General features: G+C 39.4%; 2 protein-coding genes across 2 annotated transcripts in view; both read right to left on the bottom strand.

Moving 5' to 3' along the window:
* The window catches only part of ZNHIT6 (zinc finger HIT-type containing 6), a 35,114-nt gene extending 25,082 nt beyond the window's left edge, over window positions 1-10,032 (bottom strand). Inside the window, exons 1-5 of the mRNA XM_075759847.1 lie at window positions 9,884-10,032; window positions 8,279-8,344; window positions 8,085-8,191; window positions 7,912-7,997; window positions 6,485-6,588 (exon numbers count right to left, since the gene is read on the bottom strand). Coding sequence (XP_075615962.1) covers window positions 6,485-6,588; window positions 7,912-7,997; window positions 8,085-8,191; window positions 8,279-8,344; window positions 9,884-9,951 — 431 coding nt within the window. The 5' untranslated portion in view covers window positions 9,952-10,032. The remainder of the gene's footprint in view (window positions 1-6,484; window positions 6,589-7,911; window positions 7,998-8,084; window positions 8,192-8,278; window positions 8,345-9,883) is intronic.
* A 1,185-nt stretch (window positions 10,033-11,217) lies between these two features.
* Window positions 11,218-21,844, bottom strand: part of COL24A1 (collagen type XXIV alpha 1 chain) — a 149,685-nt gene continuing 139,058 nt past the window's right edge. The window contains 7 exon segments of the mRNA XM_075759848.1: window positions 11,218-12,677; window positions 14,341-14,556; window positions 15,658-15,767; window positions 16,932-17,100; window positions 17,860-17,925; window positions 18,996-19,022; window positions 19,117-19,152. Of these exon segments, the coding sequence (XP_075615963.1) occupies window positions 12,531-12,677; window positions 14,341-14,556; window positions 15,658-15,767; window positions 16,932-17,100; window positions 17,860-17,925; window positions 18,996-19,022; window positions 19,117-19,152 (771 nt within the window). The 3' untranslated portion in view covers window positions 11,218-12,530.

A 21,844-nucleotide genomic window follows, 5' to 3' on the forward strand; every position in this document is an offset into this window, starting at 1 on the left:
GATAGCCCTCTCCAAAGTGGAAACAGACAGACTGCGACACAGGTCACAGAAACACATATGTGGCCTAGAGGGTTGTCTCTAACACAGGCATTTGAAGAGGAAATGTTCCTGAAGTACTTCTAGCTAGCCAGAAATTCAGCAGAATCTGGGAGCTTTGCAGCTTTCAAAGTGCATTTCAGCTTCTAGCTAGCTGCTACCTGCTGTTAAGAATACTCTTTATGTGTCTGCAGAAATGGTCACCACAGCACATTCTGATTTCACATGCAAGACCAGTTCCCTGTGGACTTACTGAGGCAGACTCAGCTCATCACTGCAGCTGTATAATCAGCTTAAGAGTGCTCTTTTCAGACTTTTACCCTCCCTCCCCCTTCCAGGCACAATCTAGTCTATGGAATAGTGTGCAGAAAGAGCTATGAATCAGGGATTCTGAACACTGAAGTTAAAAAGACCATTCCTCATCAAAAAGTTTCACTTTGGAAAAACAGAAGTGTTGATTTTTTTTTTTTCAGCATGCTAATACCAAAACTGCAGTTAATTACTTCATCTCTCTTCAAAATACTCTTGCCTGAAAGTAAATGGCAAGCAGAAAGAGGTAAGAGAGAGTAAGAACAGGGTAGGAGGAGGCAAGGAAAAAAGAAGTTTAGAACTGGAATAGCCTCATACTCTTTGCTGTACAACAAAATCTTGAAAAACAACCTGCTGGATGCCTGTTACTGAACTGAAGCATCCCTCACAATCACTGATCTCTGCCCAGTTAGAGAACCTGATGTCAACTGGAGATGTTATCAAAGCTGCTTCACAACAAGTTCTGATTAAAATTAGATATCCTGGCTCCAGATCTGACTGACTTCATTTTCCATTATGGCTCACTGGAGTAGTATTTCCTTCAAATACAACTGATATGTACTATGTTCATTTTCTAAATGAAAATGCTTAATTGAGTAAGTCATCTGCAGTTGAGTAACAGCTCACTGTGTGAAGTGTTCCACGCCGCTCGGCCGCCATGGAACGCCGCTCCACGGTTTGCTTGAATGCCAAGGCACTGACTATAAAACTACCAAACAGCAGAGATCTGGATGAGGCACAAGCACATCCTTGATGTCAGCAAAAGCAGCATCATAGCCCATCCCTGCATTGCTTGGCTTCACATCCTATTTTGGCTACTTCAGAAGCATGGAAACTGATCAGAGGGAAAAAGAAAAGCCAAGCACCTCTTCCCCTGCATGAAATGTAGCTGCAAATGATGTTCAGAACTGCACAGGCTGTTTTGCAATTACTGTTCTTCTAAAGTAAAGTTTACTATCTCTCTCTCATTTCTGCTAAATTATTTTCTATAATCAACTCTAGATTTCACAGAACTACATGTAAATGATTTTTTAATTTTTCACAGCAACAACTGAAAGATTTTTATTTCTGATGTTACAAAGACAGCAGCAGTAAATACAAAATGGCTCTTACCTTCAGCTAGCTCGGGACATCTGCAAAAATTCTCACCATCTTTTACAGTTAATGCAGTACCTAGGAAGATGCTCCAAGTACTGCGTGTGTAGGCAGTACAGCTGCTGGGAATTAAATGACAGATCTACAAAGGATTCTGGGACTTGGACATACCAGTTAAGTGCCCTGGCAGACTTTTAGAAGTGTCCAATGTTTACGTAATTCTTAAAACATTTAAGAAATATCTAACAAAGCTTAACTTTCTTACCTAGGTTTCCTCTGAACAATTAATTTTACCTAGATTGCAGTAGAAGGTTTTATGTATTTAAAAATGCATGTGTGTATGTATATATGTAAAATAAAATATATATTTTTTATATAAATATTATATATATATAAAAAAATTCCAAATTAATCACATTTTAAGACATCAATTGCAGTTCTGGCTCTGCAGAATTACTTCACTGCCAGCCTGTCAAAGATAGTGATTCACTGATAACTTTGTTTCTATTTAGCAACAACATTTTTTTAAATGTTTTAAAAGTAGTATACAAGACATTTTACATCAAAGTGCAAATACTGTAGTATTTCCTGTCTATGTTATTTTGAATTGATAAAAGAGATGAAAAGGACATAAAGAAGTTTAATAAAGGACCAGTTATCCTTCAATTTGACAATACCCAGTATTGTCACCTAAAGCACTGAAGTTCAATGGAAATACTGGGTGTTCAGTATCTATGCCTTTGGATAATGCTGCCTTTCTCAACCTTCTTAAGCAATGAAGATTCAGCCCAAGTGAGTGACTAGATTCTCTTGTGGATTAAAGACATAAAAATTTAAAAGACGACAACACACAGAGATGTGATGATTTCATCCTCCCTGCTCCCCGCCAAACTCTGTGTTCCTAGCACCAAATTGACTTTGTTGCACTTCTAACACCACAATATTTTCTTGAAACTAATTCAAGCTAATTCCTGGATTACATGTATAAACTGTAAAACTGAAATATTTCTACTGAAAGTTCCTATGTTTCCTAGTTACAGTAAACAGCATGACAATCTGTGAAGAAACTGAAGCACGCTTCCTTTATAACACATATGGTCTTCTATCAAGGGGCCTCCAACAGCAGGAGATGGTACTAACCAAATGTGTTGCAATAATCAAACATGCTGGGCTTGAACTGAGAGCTCTGTGTAAATCAGAGACACTGTCAAGGCTGAGTAACCCAAACTGTAATAATCTTTAAAGAATAAAACTACTGTCCTCTTTAACTTCTGCAAATAAACAAAATTTCCACCAGATTCACTATGAGAATGAAACATTTCAGTTGCTAAAAAAAGAAAAAAAAATCTCAGGTACAGAACTCAGTACTCGTCTTCACATGGGGATGTTCTGAAAAGCTACTGATTTACTGAAATGCATGAACATCCTGCTCTTTGATCACTCCAAGTAGCATTCCTTTGCCTGGGAACTTTGGCAGGTCCTAGAAAGCAAGCAAAACTATGTACTAAGTAACAACTAAATTCAAGTTTAAGAGCTCCAACAGTGTAGTATTAGCCCAAAACCCAGATAACTCCTTGGTAAATTCTCAAGATCAGCAACACTTCAAACAACTAATTTTAATTATCCCTACCTAGCTAAGGATTAGAGTTGACATTTTAGGATTTTCAGGTGTACCTCAAAGTACATTCTGTAACACTAATGATCTCTTAACTGATGCTAATCCCAAATCTCCACACTATATTTCTCTGCAAAAAAGAGAGATAATGAAAAAGATTCCTCCTTTTCCCATGCATATAATCTGATCAAATGCTCCCAAGCTGCAGGCATGTCTTCCACCAGGGAGGAGACTTGTAGCCCTCTGGCCCTTCTTGGTGGGGAGGAGGGGTAAGAAGGATTTTGTCTGGGAGGTGCTGTGCTCGGAGCGGCGAGGAAGCTGGGTGGAGATGACAGCATATACAGCAGGGAGGGTCAGAGCAAGGCAGCACAGAGTGCAGAGCTCAGGGAGCTGCACTGCCCCATTTCAGTGTCTCACCACTGTCATTGTCTCCCACCAGGGAACCAGGAGCCATGGAGTTACAAGCTCCCTCCCCTCTTCCAGCTTGCTCTGCTGGCTGGAGCTGCCCAGTTGCTGTCCCAGCCCTGGTCCCAACCTGGTCCCATTCTCCACCTCTTTCCCAAAGGCTCCCTACCCCAGCAGGCCACCCCAACTCTACACAGTGTGCATCCAGAAGGGGAACTATCACTTCTATTGCAAAATAAGGGCACCACAGGAAAGGTAGGGTGAAGCAGTACATTAAAAATAATTTGCAATAAGGCATCCTAAACCATCTCAAAGTCAGATGTCCCATGAACTCACGAACTGGACTCAGACTCTACTTCCTAACGACCCTCCATGATCTCGATATTCAGTATTACAAGTTAGTCTAACCCATGCGTTGCCCAGCATTGGGACGCATGCTTTCACAATGCCAAATTTAGCAAACAAACTAATGGAAACCAGGAAACAAGAGTCTGGTTAACACATCCAACCAACCACTGATCTGTCCTCCAGAGCTGGCAGGGGCAGGGAACGACACAAGAATACATCTTGTACTTCCTAGTTTTGGATTACTCTCATTCCTGCCTACAGCTTAACGGCTTGGCTTGCATGGAGAGAGTGGAGAGGACATCAGAGAAGACTATTCTCAGCTTTCCACACACATATGTTGAGCAGCTTCCAAACTCCACCCTCTGGAGCAACCCCTCTACAAATCTCAACCTGCAAACAGCATGAGAAGAGGTTTAGACCTACAGAAGAGTACACCAGAACCTGACCACTGTCAGGTGTTAAGCTCATATAACACAACTATTGGCACAGCTTTACCCCATTTGAACGTAATATTCAACAAAGTGTTACAGGTGTCACAAAGTCACAAGGGATAGGTGTTAAATGGCTGATACTGGTTTGATCAAACCTGAAGTGTGATTGCTCAGGAACCCATTTAAGGAGAGTAAGCAAAACATACCAATTCAAACCAAACCAAACAAAAAAAACCCCAAAACAAAGATTATTTTTTAATCTGCATCACTGAATTCAAACAGCCCATTGCTGCGTGATACTTTATACCCTTGAACCGCATTTATAGGAAAGAGGTAGTTACTTCCTATCCTCTTAAGAACAGAGAATGTTATGTTCTTTCTGATGGGATGTGAAAGTCCCAGAAAAGCTAGTGTTCCAAAACAACAAAAATATACCCTAGGACTTCATGACTGACAAAAAACCAGTAAGGCAGTCTCCCAGACAGCCCGTGAAATATTTCCATGCCTATTTGCCAATAAGTCACCTTCCTTACCCCACCCTCTTAGTTTTTGTATCTGCTTCTGTCAAATAACATAAAGCACATGGTACATGTGAAAGTGTAATCTGCTCAAAGCCTAATTTGTTCCCAACACAAGCTACAGGTCTGTATGTACCCAAAAAGGCTTTCTAGAGAAAAAGAACTGAAAGACATGGTACATGAAGGCAAATTTGTCAGCACAGCACTGTACCACACCTGGGATCTTCCCAATAGTGTCAAACCTCCCTGTACCTGTGCCTTTTCTGTTCTTCTGTCCTCTTAGCTACTGATCCTAGCATCCCTGGGCTTTCTACACTTGCTCTGGCTCTTAAAGACTGCTTCTTACCCTGTGCTCCTTAAGAGTGTCTATGTTGCTTTATCCACAACACTAAGGAAATTCCCTGGGAAAGTTAAAGTCAGCTCTAAGCCTGAGATACTTCAACAGCATGAGATAGCACAAGATATGTGTAAAAGGTAGAGCATGGTGCCAAGAAAGAGAAAGTCGGTGCAGAGGCAGACAGTCCCTGCTCACATGACTAACATCTGCAAGCTTTGGGGCTACTACCTGGTCCGTTCTGAGGGGAAAGCCTCAGTCATGTATAATTTGGGGTAGAAAGAGGAGAAAATGCCCCAAATTTCCTGTCTTTCCATTGGTCCACCCTGGGTTGTCTCTAGCAGAACTGATAAAATATGTAACTTTAAAAGGTTATGCTTTTTATGCCTTATGTTCTGTTAAATTAAGATACCTGCAAAACCAGCCAGCTATGCTTTTGCCCAGAAGAGACGAGACCCAGGCGACAGGCTGGGCAGCTTTTCAGGCTGGATATTCCTCTGCCAGAGAGAGACACCTGGCGGGTGGTCAGGGCCCAGCTGCATGCACGCCCGACCTCATCACTTCTGCAATCCCAGCATCCCGGGAAAAACGCATCCTGAAAGCTGAACTCCCCACCAGACCTAAGACCATGAAGAAAACAAGCAGGAGCCATAGGGGTAGATGGCACAGCCGATTACTGTGAGAAGCTCAGAAGCCATTTATATTTGCTCCCAGTAGATCATCAAGCCAAACTCTAGACTCGTTTCCTGCCATAATGAAATACTTTGTAATTTTTTATTTTTACTGTGAAAATACTTTAAAATACAGACTCTAGATATCAGGGAAAACCCAGAGAGTGCATAAAGGGAAGAACATTTAAAGTCTTCTTAGCCTTTTTCCTAAATTCCTATCTGTCTGCACTTGTCTCTCTAAGGCGTGCCATATCAAGCATCTGCATCCTCCAGCATAGCAACTCCTAACATGGCATGCAACAGCGAGAACTGTATGGGAAGCTCCTCTTTGGAATGAAAGTCAGCCTTTACAGAGAGATGGATTTTTGCAATCATTCTATATCAATCATAGAATCATAAGACTTAAAAGAAGTGTTTTCTTTTTCCAGCAACAAAACTCAATATTAATTAGAAGATGGAAAAACACAACAGCACTGAATCTTCCTCCTGTTACTCAGTGTTGGTATTTTTCAAAATAAAGCACGAACTGCATAAGCTGTTAAAGTGAGCTTGACGAGCCTAAAAATTGAAAACCTGCAGCACAAAATCTAGATAGTTTTAGTAAAAAAAAAATCATGCATCTAACATTTTAAAAGAAAACATATCGGTATGAATTTAGATTCTCCTCATTATGTGTTCAGTGAAAACAAAATATTGGTGACTGTAACAAAGTGAAAACTCACATGCAATTGAAGGTGGTTGTATTTTCTCTTCTTTTTGTAAATCCAACGGGCAGTGTTCTCAAGTCAATATTACACTTTCGAGCTTTGTTTCTCAAGCAGTATAACTAGCAACAAATAAAAACATTTTTTTTTTCAAAATCTGAAGAATATATTCAAAACCTGAAAGTTAAGCAATAAAAGAGTAATGCCAACAGGAATTGTAGGAAAACTGTAGAAAAGGCCACATTTAATGAACCACTTTCTTTGACTTTTTAAAAACACATAATGAATGAAAAGGTTAATAAAGGAAGCCTAGAAACTATCTGAAATATTTTCAGGTAAAATTTTTCCACAGTTAAAAACCAACAAGCCAATGACCTCTTCATAGTAAAAGTTCTTTAACATACCATGAAAGTACAGCTAGCCACTCTGGGTGCAATGCTACCCAGGGAGCTGGTTTTTGGGCTGCAACCCCACTAGCAAAAGGGACGCAGGAGTGCCATCTCAGCCACTCTAACAAATTCTGATCTGAAGGTAGCACTGAGGATGTCATCCTGTAAACGTGCCTAGTACCACACCCTAAAAACTGCTACCTATGTAGCATCTTACTGCTTCAGCACATTTTCAAGACATCATGGTGATAAGTACGCACACACACAGAGTATGACTTCAGCCTGAGAGAAAGCTGGAGTCTTCTACATTTACTTTGTCATCAACATGAGTTCTCTCCAACTGAGTTTAGTGCTATGTTTAAAGATACCTTCACAAGAGGGGAAAACAACATGGCCCTGATACCTTTCTGTGATATATCAATGAGTCAAAGTATTTTGGAGTGGATTTTGTTCTTCTGGTTTCTTTTTTTTTTCTTTCCTTCTTGGTCTTTGCTATTGATCATCACAGGACTTTCAGGAAATGCCATACATTTCTGTGATCTCATTAATGCTTTACTGGAATTAGAGGAGTTTCAACAAAAATCCCCTCTCACCCTTTGAAGGCTGGCTTTTACTTCATTGTTGCTCAGATTTATTCTTTGCAGAAGTCTAGTTGTCTTTATTTGGTATATGGGGAAGCGTGTAATAATTTTTAGGCAATTAATAAAACCACTGTTTACCTGGGAATGGTGTACTTAAAAAAGTTGTGGAGGTGGAAGGAGACATTTAGGTTTTCTTAACTTGCATCTATCATCAAACAGCAAGAGTGGTCATGCATCAATCTTAACAAGGTACACTCTTAGCAATCTATTCTTTTAAGCAATTGGACATAGCCATCAATACTATTATTACCTAAACCTAAACCCTTCTTTTGATTTCTGGCTCTAAAATTCAGGGTCATTCATACTGTCGTAAGAGAGGTATCAGCTCTGAAATCTGGATTAGGACTGCCTCAGCGAGAATTCAAAGGTAGTCAACCCTATCTCCACCAGACCAAGCTGCTAATTTAAAACTTACAAGTTTTTTTGTTGTTGGACTATGCATAGTAGGATGGCGAGCAGCAGCATCAGCTGTCCTTCCTACATCTTCCAGGAAACGATAATCTGAAGGTAAAAAAAGAGAACACGGGAAAGTGTAGTGCTAACCTAGTAAAACCAACAAATTTTAAAAAGCACAGGGAATACTCTTACCGCTCAAAAGGTTCAAGTCAGTAAAATCATTTACAGAGATAAATGCTGTTTTATCCCTGACTCCATTACAGCTCAGTGCAAGCTTATGCTTCTTTACGCACAATAGACTGAAATGACAGAAAGAAAAACATTAACATGTCACATTCAGCACTAAGTGGGGAAAAAAACCGAAACATTTTAATTCAGATAGATACCTGCACGAATATTTCATGCATCGTGGACATCTGTACTTAGCTTCCTCTTTGCTACATGTTTCACACCTGAAATAAGTAAAAAGTACCTCTTAATTTTTGTGCCTGACTGGCCTAGGAAGGTGCCTGCTCAACAACCACGCACTGTGGAATCAATCAGCATTTTCAGGAAAAGTTATCTGAACCAAGAAAGAGAAAATACGAATACCCTGTATTAGATAAGGTGGCAGACAAAATATAATGCAAGCTACAGGGAACATCTCCAAACACATACAGGGCTCTTACCTATATTAAAACACAGCGCAGATGCTTGAAAGAAAGAAAAAAAGTCCATGCAGAGTTGGAAGAATAGCAAGGCTCTACAAGTTCATGCTTTGTGGCCTGGCTGTGTCGGTGCTTTTCTCCATTTACATATAAGCCATGCTGGCTTATAATGCTCCCAGTTTTAGGCAGATGGGAAATAAACATCGAGGATTCACACTAAAACCTGAACACTGCGTCCCATTTTTTCAATGAAACGCAAAAAACATGGCAACATCATCAACAAAACTTCTTCTAGCTGTTAGCAGTGCAAACCATAGTCAGCTTTATATGTAAGCTTTATGGATATAGCTAACAAATATTATCTGATTTTAAAAAAAACCCCTTCTGCTTTTTAACAAGGCTATGAGAACAGATGTTTTTCCTATTCTTAGGAAAAAGTTCTTGATCTATAACTGAAACAATCATCACTTTTCATCTATTTTGACTCAGAAAAACAGGGAAGGGAAATCACCCTCCCCCCACATCAGTAAAAGTTTTCAAGAATGGCACAAACCCACCACTTTCCACTACTAGAGGAAAAACCTAAACCTCAGAATATTTTTCTTGCTCTCCCCACCATGTGCTCGTTGCTAGCTGGCAGCGGAGGTGCGAGGACCAGCTCAGCAGTACCATCTCCTGACGAGAAGGTGGCTCTATACACTGGCAGCATGAAGTATTATAAAACCAGAAAAACAGTGTTTCATACGCTGCAAAACAGAAACAGTAATTACTCTGACCAGGATTTTATTTTTTTTTTTTAATATCTCCACAGTGCCCAATACACATTAGCAGTTCTGCTGCAATGCTGAGAGAGAAAACTTTGCCGCCACCCACCACCTGCGTGCAGACCCCAACAGGCAGAAGTAGAGGCTGCCACCTCGGACAAAACTCACCCCGTGCCCCCCCACTCATACGAAAACGAAACTGCCCCGTACCGAAGGGGTAAGGCCCATCGCAGAGAAGGCGACTCCTCTCCAAACATACAGAGGAGAAACGCGAAGGCACGGAGGCTGCAGAGCAGAACACAGCGATGCCGGGCACCTCGGGCAACCGCGTTCCCTGGGCCCCGGCGACCCCCGGGGGGCAAGGGGACAGGCCCGGCCCGCAGCAGGCCCTGCGGAGCCCCCGGGGCAGGCCCGAGGCGGCGGCGCTGCATGAGGAGAGGCCGGCGCGGCCTTTCCCTTCGGCGGCCCCGAGTTTTCGCGGAGCCCGACGGATGCACTCCCGAAGCCCAGCCGGGCGCCAGGCTCGGCGGCCACGGGCCTCTGCAGAGGACCCGAGGGCGCTCCCGCGCCCTGCCCCTACCTCTGCAGGGACATCTTCCTCCCGCCCGACGACCGCCGCGGGCTCTCAGGGCCTTCCTGCTCCGCCATGGCTGCACGGCGCCGCCTCCCCACGCGGTGCCCGACGGGGCCGGGCCCGGCCGCAAACCTTTCCTGGGCGGCGGCGCCGCCTGGCGGCCCTCGGGTGGCGGTGGCGGTGGCCGCACCCTGCCGCGCCGCGGGCCGGCGCCGCCAGAGCCGGGCCTTGCCCCGGAGAGGGGAGAAGGGCCGCGCTGCCACCCGCCTGCCGCTGCGGCGCCGAGAGCAGCCCCCAGCCTTCGGGCTTTATCGCTCCTGCTCGAGGCTGTTTGAAGGCCCCGCTTCCCAGGTGCTTTTTTGTGGATTTTTAACCATGAAAAATAACACTAAGCGGAAAAGAGATAAAACGATTCTGACAAAGACTCTTGTCATCTAGATCAGGGCTTGCTCTAAAATTAAGGGTAACAAAGCAGATGACCACCTCAGAAACCATAAAAAAAAAAAAAGAATGGCAGACTACAGGCACTTGTTAACATTGTGGGACAAAATTGTACGAGATCTACCGTGAATGGCTGCAGGAGCTCTGGTAAAGATGTCAGAATACAAGAGACTTTCCAAAACACATACTGCACTGTATACAAGTAACTGTCAAACAGGATCCTTTCAGCCAAATGTTTCCAGCAACCTCCAACTCGAGCAACGCGGTGCGTTACTACCTGTCAGTGTCCTGCTGCGCAAGTTCCTTCTGCTGTCGGCATGGGATGGGCATTTTTGCCTCAATTACAGAAATGCACATATTTACACCTGAGCAGCCTTATCATACTTCAAGCTATTTTTAAAATAATTTCTGAAACATGCTAATATAAAACATAAATACAGGCTATAAAGAATTTCTAAAAATAGGGCAATGAGACTAATAGAAATATACATGAAGCACAACATTTTGTAAAAGATGACATTCTTACAAAAAAAAATATAATCCATTTGTCACATCATCAGCTCCACAACCAAACTAAAAGCAAACATCAAGTGATGGTGTTAGAGTGTATCAATGTTGAAAACACAAAAAGTGCGACATTTTCTCTAACCTTTATCATCACTTTGTAATCTTGGTTTGTCTTTAGTTTTATCAGATTTTCTCAAAGGGAACAAGAACTGATGCTTCAATATAAAAACATAAAATGGGATGTACATGTACATGAGCTCATAAAAATAAACACTGTCCCTTGGTAAAAGAAGCATTGCCACCTAACAAGTACCCTTCTAGAAGATTTACATCGTTACCAAGAATTAACTGTACAATACGAAACAGAACAGTAAAAGACAAACAGATAGCTTGGAAGCTTATTTTATTATACTTTGGTAACCGTGGTTTCCTGTGGATCAAGACAGTCAAACAAGTTGTTTGAACGCTCCCCTGCTCCCCAGGATAGTCTGGTATCACCTTGCCATGTGCTACTGAGCAGACTTTGGATTGATAATAGAGACATCACTATACAGAGTGCTTTCCTAATGATAATTTTTTTTTAATGAAAAAAAAAAAAAGATGGTTCAACATTTTAGGCTTAATTTAAAAAAAACAAAACAAAACAAAATGATCTAATAACATTGCAAAAATGGAATTTCTAGGCTGATGAAATGGTGATTGTAATTTAACAGCAGCCATACAGAAGACATGCTGTAGTAGATTGTTTTCACAAGTTACAAAATATATACACAATATATCATCTTAAGATGCCTTTGGCATGAGAAATGCTAACTGAAATACAGAATCTAAAACTCACAACTACTGCAGCTAGCTCTTCTACAACAATTTTTACAATGGCTGTAAAGCTACTGTTCTGACTATATGCATCATATACAATGTGCTGCCTCATATACCATTTCTACAACAGTACACAAAAATATTTTAAACAAGAAATCCACATAAATAATGTTTTCATTGTAGCGAAGTATATGACCAACGATTTAAAATAAGTACCTTTACAACAGAAACATATCCTGATGTAACCAGCACATACAGTCTGAAAGATAAAAAGGGACTCAAATAATCTCTGCTAAGGCCACAAGCACCTTGTGTTATGAAGAGCACCAAGGCAGCATGGACAGGAAACACAAAAGAGGTAGTGTGCCATCCGTTAAGATGTAGGTGTCCACAAAGGACTATAATAAAACAATGTTTAAGAAAAGAAGATGTATCGTACTGTGGCATAATTCACTTTTCATATATAAGCTATTGCACATTTAGGAGCATTAGCCAGTATTGCTCCTTAGTATTGTCTCCAGCTTTCCTCAGGATGTTTTTTTTGCAGTGCTGTTAAAGAGATTGTTAAGAACACTAGAGGTCCTGAAAAAAAACAAAAAACCATATTCAGGCACTCAGTTCCAGGAAATTATACAAGAAAGCACCAACCAATTTTTTTTTTAAATATTTTACAAAAATTGTTGTAGTATTTTCTTTCTTTCTTTTCCAATGCCATTTCTCCTTGGAAGTCTTCTTCCTCAAAACCAACCTTTAAAGCACCTTTAACCAAGACTGTTCAAAATAATTTTTCAGTTTCCTAGTAATTTTGCCTGAAATGGATCATTACTTTTGCATTCAATCTACGCAGCAATTCCATGTTGATGCAAAAAACCCCAGGACAGAACCCTTAAAGGAAGCACACTGCACCACTTTCTATGAAGTGCTGCTGTCCTGGTTTGAGATGAGGAAGTGCGTTAACTTGAACAACTGGAAGCTGATTAGTATCCTGAGTGTGAAAAAAGAACTGTGTCTTATGCCAGCTGCCATCTTCAATCTGCAACACACACAAGGAGAGTATTAGATTCACATCAAAGATGAGCTTCAAAACACAAATGGGAATTGTGCTTAAAGAATGAAAGGAGAAGTGTACAGAAACATTTCTTCTCCCAGCAGTTCCTAAAGAAACTGCGTAATTTAACAAGTGCCATTTCTCCCATGTGATACCACCGGCACTCCTGGCAAAGTATAACTAAAAAGCCCCAGCCAGGAGTGCAACACAGCTCAGAGCAGAGCGACTGTCACTTCACAAGCACTCCTGAGCTCACACAGACTCAGATCTCTTGCAACTCTTACTGTTGCCAAATTTCAACAGTAGGTCTCAGGTTATGAACTCTACAGGCACTTGAATGACTTTGTAGGCCCTTGAAGAATAGTCATGGGGAATTAGAGCTGCGTTTTTCCCATTAACTATGTATTGATTATTCTCATCCCTTAAAAATCTCAGTAAAAATTTGGTATCTCAAAAATTATAAAATAACATTATAACATTGTCTGAGGCTGGGAGTCCCTTGATGTTTGTAATGGCTCCATTCTTAAGAACAATCAAGTACCGTGGACACCACTGAAAGGTGAAATCCTTGCAGAGAGGGAAATCTGTGAGATTCTGCAGGAGATCTGTACGATTCTGCAGGAGATCTGTACAATATATAGTTTCTCACAGAAAGAGCAACAGACCTTGTAGAATCTCACAGAAAAACATCACTTCTCAATAGCCATCACTGTATGCCTTAATTTTTCTCAGGGATTAAATCAGTCCCAAACAGACTGGGAGGTGGGGAGAAGGGGCTTCAACAGCTATACCTTAGCTGCATGACACAAGCTACAGCACCTCATTAGCATGTGCTAATAAAGGTTGGAAGCATAACAGCTTCAAAGTGCCTCATTAAAACCACTTTCCATCTTGAGACTAAAAATCTCACCTGACACTGGCTGTATCTCTGTGGAACCAGCCTCACACCTTTTGTTATTGTAAATGAAAGTAGAGCTATAAAATACTGAAAGTGTAAGGTGCTTGGCTGCTATATTTCATAGTTCTACCAAGACATTTACCAAATGGCTCACATCTTTGTGAGTGGAGTAATCTAATGAGCATTAGAAAATTAATAAGCTCTTCCAATTCTTCCTAAATAAAAATATGATTTAATATTTTAGTTAGCCATGGAGTCCATTTCCAACCATCATTATTTTTTTAAATAACCAAACAATTGACTCATGGTCAATGAAATTAAAGATATTTAGTTGTTCAAAAAATAATTTCCAGCCTGTTTGAACCTGAGATTTCGCGTTAGATAACCTCAACAGAACTCTTACTGAAGCCTCAATTTTCATTTTGAGAGTAACCATTCCTACAGTTTCCTGGAGGACCACTATTTCAGTTCTGAGCTCTCTCCAGTGTCTTAGTAGAGCCTTGAAATGCACGACACTCAGTGCAAACAGCAAGCATAGATATCCTGTATTACGGCAATTGCTTTTGTGTTTGGGTAGATGTTGAATTCAATATTAAAAGGTTGGCATGTAGAGACATATGCAGAATAATGTAAGAAGTATGCTTCAAGGGATGTGAATCTAAATGATTGTTATTTATTTGCAGAAAGTTAATAACGTCTAAACAGTAACTCATTATGGTTTGAGTAATGCTAGTGCTAAAAAGTATTTACCATGCATTCATCCGTAAGAACCTTCGGTTCAAGTAGCGTATTTGCTTTAAATATTTGACCATTCCATCCTTTGAAGCTAACAGATGTTTTCTGGCCACCTGCTTTATTTAATCCCCACATCGGTGTGTTCAGACAATGAACTGTGATGCTATGGGTTGCTTCTGAGCTCAGTAAATGAAGGAAGTTCATCTGCACTTTTCCAACGCCAAACTCCAGCTAAGTTTCAAGAGAAATGCATCGTTAGACTTACAGCTGGACTATGCTGAATGGCCACAGCAACACAGTGACATGCACATACATGTGTGGTGTCCAGACATGGGAACATCTACACACGTTCATACATTGGGATCAATGCCAAAGAGCACAATTTGTATTTCTCGGGAGGGTTGTTACATTCTATTATAGTGATTACTATAAACAGAAGCTTTTCTAGGACATTTTCAACACTGAAATATAAACATTCACTGATGCTTACAACGTTGTTGAAACACAGCTGGGCAGAAAACACTATTTTTAAATAAGGAAACAAACAAATTATATTGTGATTCAAACAAAGATATTACAAGCGGCAGTGTTTTAACTGCAGCCACATCATTCCGCTGTTTAGTCTTCTTCGACCACAGGTTCTGGCAATACCTACATCCCATTAAAAAACCCAAAAATTTGTAAGCATACTTTGATTTTAGACAGAGAATATATTTACTCATTATTCTACAGGAATTTCTCCAAGACTAGATCATATTCAGGAATCTTCCAAATGTAGGAATGAGTATGGGAACTTTATGGTGTTTGTGACGCTCTTCAGTGACTACAGTGTATATGCAAAACACCACAAATACAAAATTTCTACTCCTAAGGGTTTAAGAACTACATGTAAAGAGGAGCATGGACTAATGATAGAGAGGAAACCAGTCTCTGCCAAATGGCACTTAAAAGTTAAAAAGTAGTCACAATTTTCTTACTTCCCATTGCAATGACCTCAGCATCTCTACACTCAGCTGCCCTGAGTGATGAGTTACTAATGTAGCTTTGAAGCATTTCAGGCTTATTTTTATGCTCTGTATAGAAAAGTATAAAGCAAGCCAAAATAATTCTATCAGCGTGGAAGGTGAGTGAATGAACAAAGTGAGAGTTACGCTAACGTATATTGTCTCCAGAAAGTCCGTAACTTCTGTAACAGAATATTTAACATGGCCTTTCACAAAGATGCATATTAAACCCCCCCTGAAATCTAATACGTTTCATGAGTCAAGTAAATAAGCATTCATTTGTTCAGAGTTCCAGCATGGATACAGTCTCTCTGAAAGCAGTGCATACCTTTGTAACAGACAGCGGCGTTAAACATGTCTGACCACCCGCAGTGAAGTTGCAGAAAACTTCAATGGCATCAGAAGGACATCCAATATTTGGGTCAATCCAGTATTTTCCTATAAGTATAGAATCCCAGATGGAAAATAAAACAAAAATATAATTGTTACTAAACAATTTGCTAAAATATTAATACTTTTTGGCAAATATTAGACACATCAGCGTAGCTTCACTAGCAAATGAAAGAAAAGGAACATGAAAGTCTTTTCACTATTATACTAATTTTTTCCTTGGGCTTGGCTTTATACAGAGTATATACTCAGGAATGTAAAATATCAATCTAAATTCTCTTACTCTCACAGCATCTTGAAGATCCTTTCTTTCTCCACTATCTTTCTCCCATCAGATATTTCTACATGACATATCCTGGTGACAGTAATAAGGAGAATTTGCCGTTGTGAATCCATGGGATTTGGTCCAATAAAAGAAATAGGACACATGCAAATTATATCTCTTAATTTATAGTTAAATATGGGTGAGCCTGTGCTCTGCAATTTATACGGGGGAGCGTAATCCTCTGAAGTGGAGGACTGTATCAGTGACCTCTGTGGCCCTAAAGGACTGAGACGTATTTAGGAGAGCACAGTTCTAAGAAGGGTTAGGCTCATCTCTCCTAAAGTCTTAATGAATTGATCCATCCTTATATATGCCATAGAACAGCTATTTCCCTGTAACCTCTAACTTCATTTCCCATTTCCTCCTTAGCTTGTTAGTGCTAATACTTGATAATAGAGATTTTTACAGGTAGTTTTAAAATTTTATTACCCACTCAGAGACTGAATTCTGTTACAGTATTGGCATTTACAGGTTTAAATAATCATTTTTGATTTGAAATATTGATTCAGGATCTTCTGGGATACAACAACTGTCAGTGTGTTATATACAATTTTCTCTTTACAAATCTGGAATCTGATCCACACAAAATTCATTGCAAGATTAGCTATAAATACTTGGGAAAATTTTAATCACAAAATTAGATTCAGTTTCAAATTTTTGGGACACTTTTGTTTACTTATATTTATATAATCTCTAATACCTATATAATATTAGATAGCTACACACTTTCATCTTTAAAATTCAGACATTTTATCTTAAATAAAGATAGCTGTGACAGGGACACTGCAACAGAATATAATAAAAAATCTACACATTAGAATTTTGATGTAGAATCTAACATTTGGAAGCCTAGTAGTGTTCAAGCTTTAATGAAAGCAGACACTTACCATCTGACACTTTACGTTCACAGTTAAGCAAATCCCTGCAGATGCGTGCTGGATTATCCCGTGTGCCAAGAGGGTTCTTGATGCTGTGCAGTAAATTGCTAAGGTAATGCAGCGTTTTGAATATCTCTGTACTGTGATCTAGTAAAGTTACTTCAGTATTCTGGTATTTCTGCCAGGGGCCATTAGCAAATGTGTTACCACAAAGTAGTATCACAACAACAGCATATGCAGTAAAAGTCAAACGGCCATTGAATAGCCAGACAGAAGCAAAGTATTTATAACACATGCAATCAGCCATATAAAACAGGGTAAGAATAACATTTCCGATAAATAAATTAGTAGATTTTATTGGAATTATCAGAGCAGTGAAGTTACAGGCAGGTTAAGATCATGCAGATACATCATTATGACATGTTGACATAAAAATGTGGATACAGGGGGAAAAAAAGGGAAAAAAAGAAAAAAATTAGTGCATTTTTAAAGTATACTTAGCAGTTTCAGATTTTGAATAGTGATATCTACTCTTAGGCTTAACCTAGAAAATATATGCAAATCTATTTGACTTCAACCAATGTAAGGAATTTTCTTGCAATCAATGGGACCACACATTTGCATATGTGTCCGTATTTTTTTGGATCAAGGCCTGAATGCAACTCTCATTATCTGTGGCTTAACAGATACAGTCAGCTATGTGTGACAGTCCGTAAATTTCCATTACTGCCCATCATGACAAAAAGTAGAAATGCTGCTGTTTTTCTTAATTTCATTTCCTAGCATGTTTAATTATATTCTACAGTAATTACTTGCTATCCATGATTCATTCTAAATTAAGTCCTTGTAAAGAAGCCTTGTTCTGTCCTCAAAAAAATATAATTCTAATTGCATGACAATTACTGTATGACAATGTAAATACACTGATATATATTACCTCCATCTGCAGTGCAGCATTTGATGCAATCAAAGCTTGAACAGCAGCATTGATGTCCACTTGTTTCTGGAAAAAAGGTATTTCAGAATATAAAAAGATGAACAGGACTATTCTAAAATGCAGGTGGTAAATTCTCTGAGCACTGTAGCAACAATACATGATAGCTTCGTTATTTTGTCATTTTAGAAAATAATTCATTTTAAACCCTTACTTTTAAAATAGGATCCTCCCATTTCCAAAGAATGCAAGCATGCATACAGAAAAAGCATATTTGATTTTTATTAGTACCCCCATACTCAATTTAATGATCATACTCCTGGAACATGGGAAAAAGATACTATAATAGTTGTTACAGACTAATGCCCCAACTTATTCCTCCCAGCCATTTAATTTATATACTTAAAAAAACAATCCAGCTAAGTGTGAACAGGTGTTATTCCTTTACAGAGAAGCAGACAAAGAATATCTCGATCAGTCATCAGCAGCTGACAGATCAAAGTAGTCTCCATGATGCAAGAACAAATACCAAGACTGACAATCTAGCCTCTGAAAGAGGAAGACTGTTTCTTGCCTATCTTCACTCTCTGCACTTTGTGTGATGTATATACCAGACCCAGACAACAGGTTTGTTTATTTTTAAAGAATTAAGTTATCCACACAAGCATCTAGTTCTTGCAATTTGTTCTCAGATTACATATATCATTACAGTGTTAGGACACTTCAGATATTGAGTCTGTCCTAACTGGCACAAACCTTTAAACTAAATCTCTGTGTGTGTGTATATAGGGAGAACATCTGGGCCAGAAACAGCACAAAATTTTCTGTTGCTATCTGTCAGAGTGTTCAAATACAGAACAGGAGAAAAACCTTTTAGAGTGTGATGGAGTTAAGTCATGTCAAAAATACAAGCATGTCCATGAGTGTTGCCTGTTGAAGGCTCAACAGTGTGGCAGAACAGAACTGACAGTGTAAGATGGAAGATTCAAAAAAAAACGTATTACTGTAGTGACAGAAGTTGTAGGAAAATGCATTTGCAATGTGCAGTGATGGAACAAACAATGCATTTGAAAAGGATCCTGATATTTTCACTTTCAAAGAAGAACTGTAGTGTATGTTAGGGTTGTTACAGAACTTACTCTTGGTCCTGGTGGTCCAGGTGGTCCCTGGAAAATGGCAGAAACCAGATATTAGGTACTTCACATGTTTATATAATGCAATCACAATGGAAAAATACAGGCTTTTTTTTTATACACTTACAGGTGGTCCTGGCTGGCCCTGAGGTCCCTGAGGCCCCTAGAAGAAATAGAGATAAAAATGCAACAGTTATAGATGAACACCTCTGCTTTTACATTTATGTATATTTTAAATCACAATCAGTTTTGGTAAAGCTGTAGATTATTAGTTAGTATTGGTAAAGTACCATACTCTGTTAACATGTGAATATTCCTGATAGAATTGCTGGGTTGTCTGGTTATTTGTTTATCCAATTACTTTTGATATTAAATTAAGGGAACATTAGAAGCCATACAAACTATTAATATATAACGTGCTATACCTTGTACCAGCATTATATGCATGTTGCCAATACAAGTACTACAAGAGATGAACGATCATAAAAGCATTGTAAATAATGTTATGGCTAGTTGTAAAAAACTAACTGATCCACTTTACTCCATGAGTGTTTGCTAGGCATTTATTAGCTCTATTTATTAGCAGTGTCAATTTGCAGCCTGAATGTGTTAATTGTTGAACAGTGATATTGCAGGCTTCCTTCATATTCAAGAAGTTATGCCCTTATTTCCTCATCGTGACATCATTTTAATGTGTAGGATGATGAAGTGAGGAGCAGAGAAGGAGAAGGAACAGCTGCTTTTCCCTAGCTCATAATGCCTACAACGCACATAGTCTTAAATTTCAGTTTTAGGCTTGCCTTAGGGTTGGAGATGGACCCTCCCAAAAACAATAACCCCTCTTAATTATCCTTTTATTGAGCAACTATTGACATTAAAATGCGATGATTATGAATATTTATTAATATACAGTGATACTTGTGTGTCTGCTAGATTCTCTTCTTCAATCTCTATATACTCAAAGCCTCTAGGAGCTGCTGTAACATAAACAATAGCAAGAACAATGACAAGGAAAAGAATAGGTGGCAGTGCTTTAATACAAGCAAAAGAGAAGGAGGAGGAATGAAAGGCATAGACCAGACCCACACTATGTATTAGTAAAACCTTTTAACATAACTAAGTTAATTTAAGCAAAACATTTTTTAGCCAGTGCTGCTTGTACCAATTACTCGAGCACAGTAAGCTGTTGCAGCAAAAGCCCTCTTTACACCAGTCTGGTCACACTAGTACTAAGTCTCTGCCGAAAGAGAAATAATCTTATCTGACATGCTCATGCTGACAAATATTGCAAAACTCATCTAGTCAAAGAAGTATTAAGTTGTAAATCACTTAATGCAGTAATAAGAAGTATTCCTGCTGTGAGATTTCACAGCAGGATCTGTGTGAGCATCACTGCATGCCATAACTGCTGAACTTGGGCTGTGCTTCAAGCTGCCACCAGCAGGGGCAGCTGGAAATGGTTAGAGAAAGGCCAGATTCAATCTAACATTAATTCACATATATTTAAAAAAAGGATCTCAAAGCAGATAGAAGTGATTTACTTATGTCACTAAGGGGTGAATGTATCAGTTCTTAGGAGAATGCCAGCTGCATTTCTGTCTCTAGACATATTCATAAGGCAGAGCACATGGCAGCTCCTGGGGAATGCATCTGTCAGGGGTTACAACGAACCCCACAGCTGCACAAGTGTGCCTGCACCTCACCTGCTCTGGCCATGCCAGGGTGTGAAAAGTGGGGGCCATCATGCAATTCCTAGCACCTGATCAATACCAACAAGGCTATGCTGAGGGACTGCAGATGGCTTTGAGGCCAAGACCCATGGTTTACACATGTTCTTTGGAAAACAGGGGAGAATTAAAACTGAAGCGATTTCTGGGTGTTTAGAGAGATGGTCTTCTGATACTTAACTAAGATGACATTAATGGCATAAACTCTAGGGACTGTAAATGTTATCAGCTTTTCAATTGCTACATCCTGACCCTATTTGTTTCATCCACTTACACTTATAGAAGCGACTCTAAGACATCTTTTAGGTAAATACTTACTGATATTTTATAAAGATATTATGATTAATGTTGGGAAATGAAAATCAAAGAATAAGTCATTTTACCATATAAAGTAGTATAGAAATCCCTGTGGGTTCTGTGGCAAGTACTTGTACTCTGAGTTTGATTATTTCCCATCTTGAAATTTTCTTTGAAATCCTATTACTATTAAATAGGCATAAAATATTATTGTTGTTATTCATCATTACAAAACTGATGAGAGATGAGTTTGCAGAGATGACATTCACTATTTTGGGGCAGTCCCTCAGCTGTTGCAAATCAACTGGGTTTCACAGAGCTACAGTGTTGTAAGCCATCTGAGAAGGCTGACCTCCACTTTTACTAATCAGATCAGCAAGTCAGGTGCTGTTAGACTGCTGCACAATACCTTCAATCCCATGTGGATACATTACTCAAATGACTGATCACACCTGGTAAAGTACATTTAGTATAAAATGAAAGAGAAAGTGTGAAACAAACTTGAGAAATTAATTTGACAGTGTAAGGATATATTTGTTTATCTTGGTTCAGGACTTGATTATGCAAATACCAAGTCAGGGCAAGGCACAAAGTCTTCAACAGTTTGTCCCTAAGTAACCACAGCTCTCTGATGAATAGATGTCCTTGTTCTGGGTGCTGAGATTTAGACATTCCAGTGGATTTTTCAGATGACTGAATGCTTCATGTGTCACAATTTTAAGACTCAAAAATCTTGGGACAAGAACAGTTCCAATTTATAGTGGTTTCTGAGATAGAACTGAATATTTTCAAAATCAAAACCTGCACTGTTCCAATGAATTCACGGTATTT

The sequence above is a fragment of the Balearica regulorum genome, chromosome 8 (genome assembly GCF_011004875.1).
Source record: "Balearica regulorum gibbericeps isolate bBalReg1 chromosome 8, bBalReg1.pri, whole genome shotgun sequence".
Classification (NCBI taxonomy): domain Eukaryota; kingdom Metazoa; phylum Chordata; class Aves; order Gruiformes; family Gruidae; genus Balearica; species Balearica regulorum.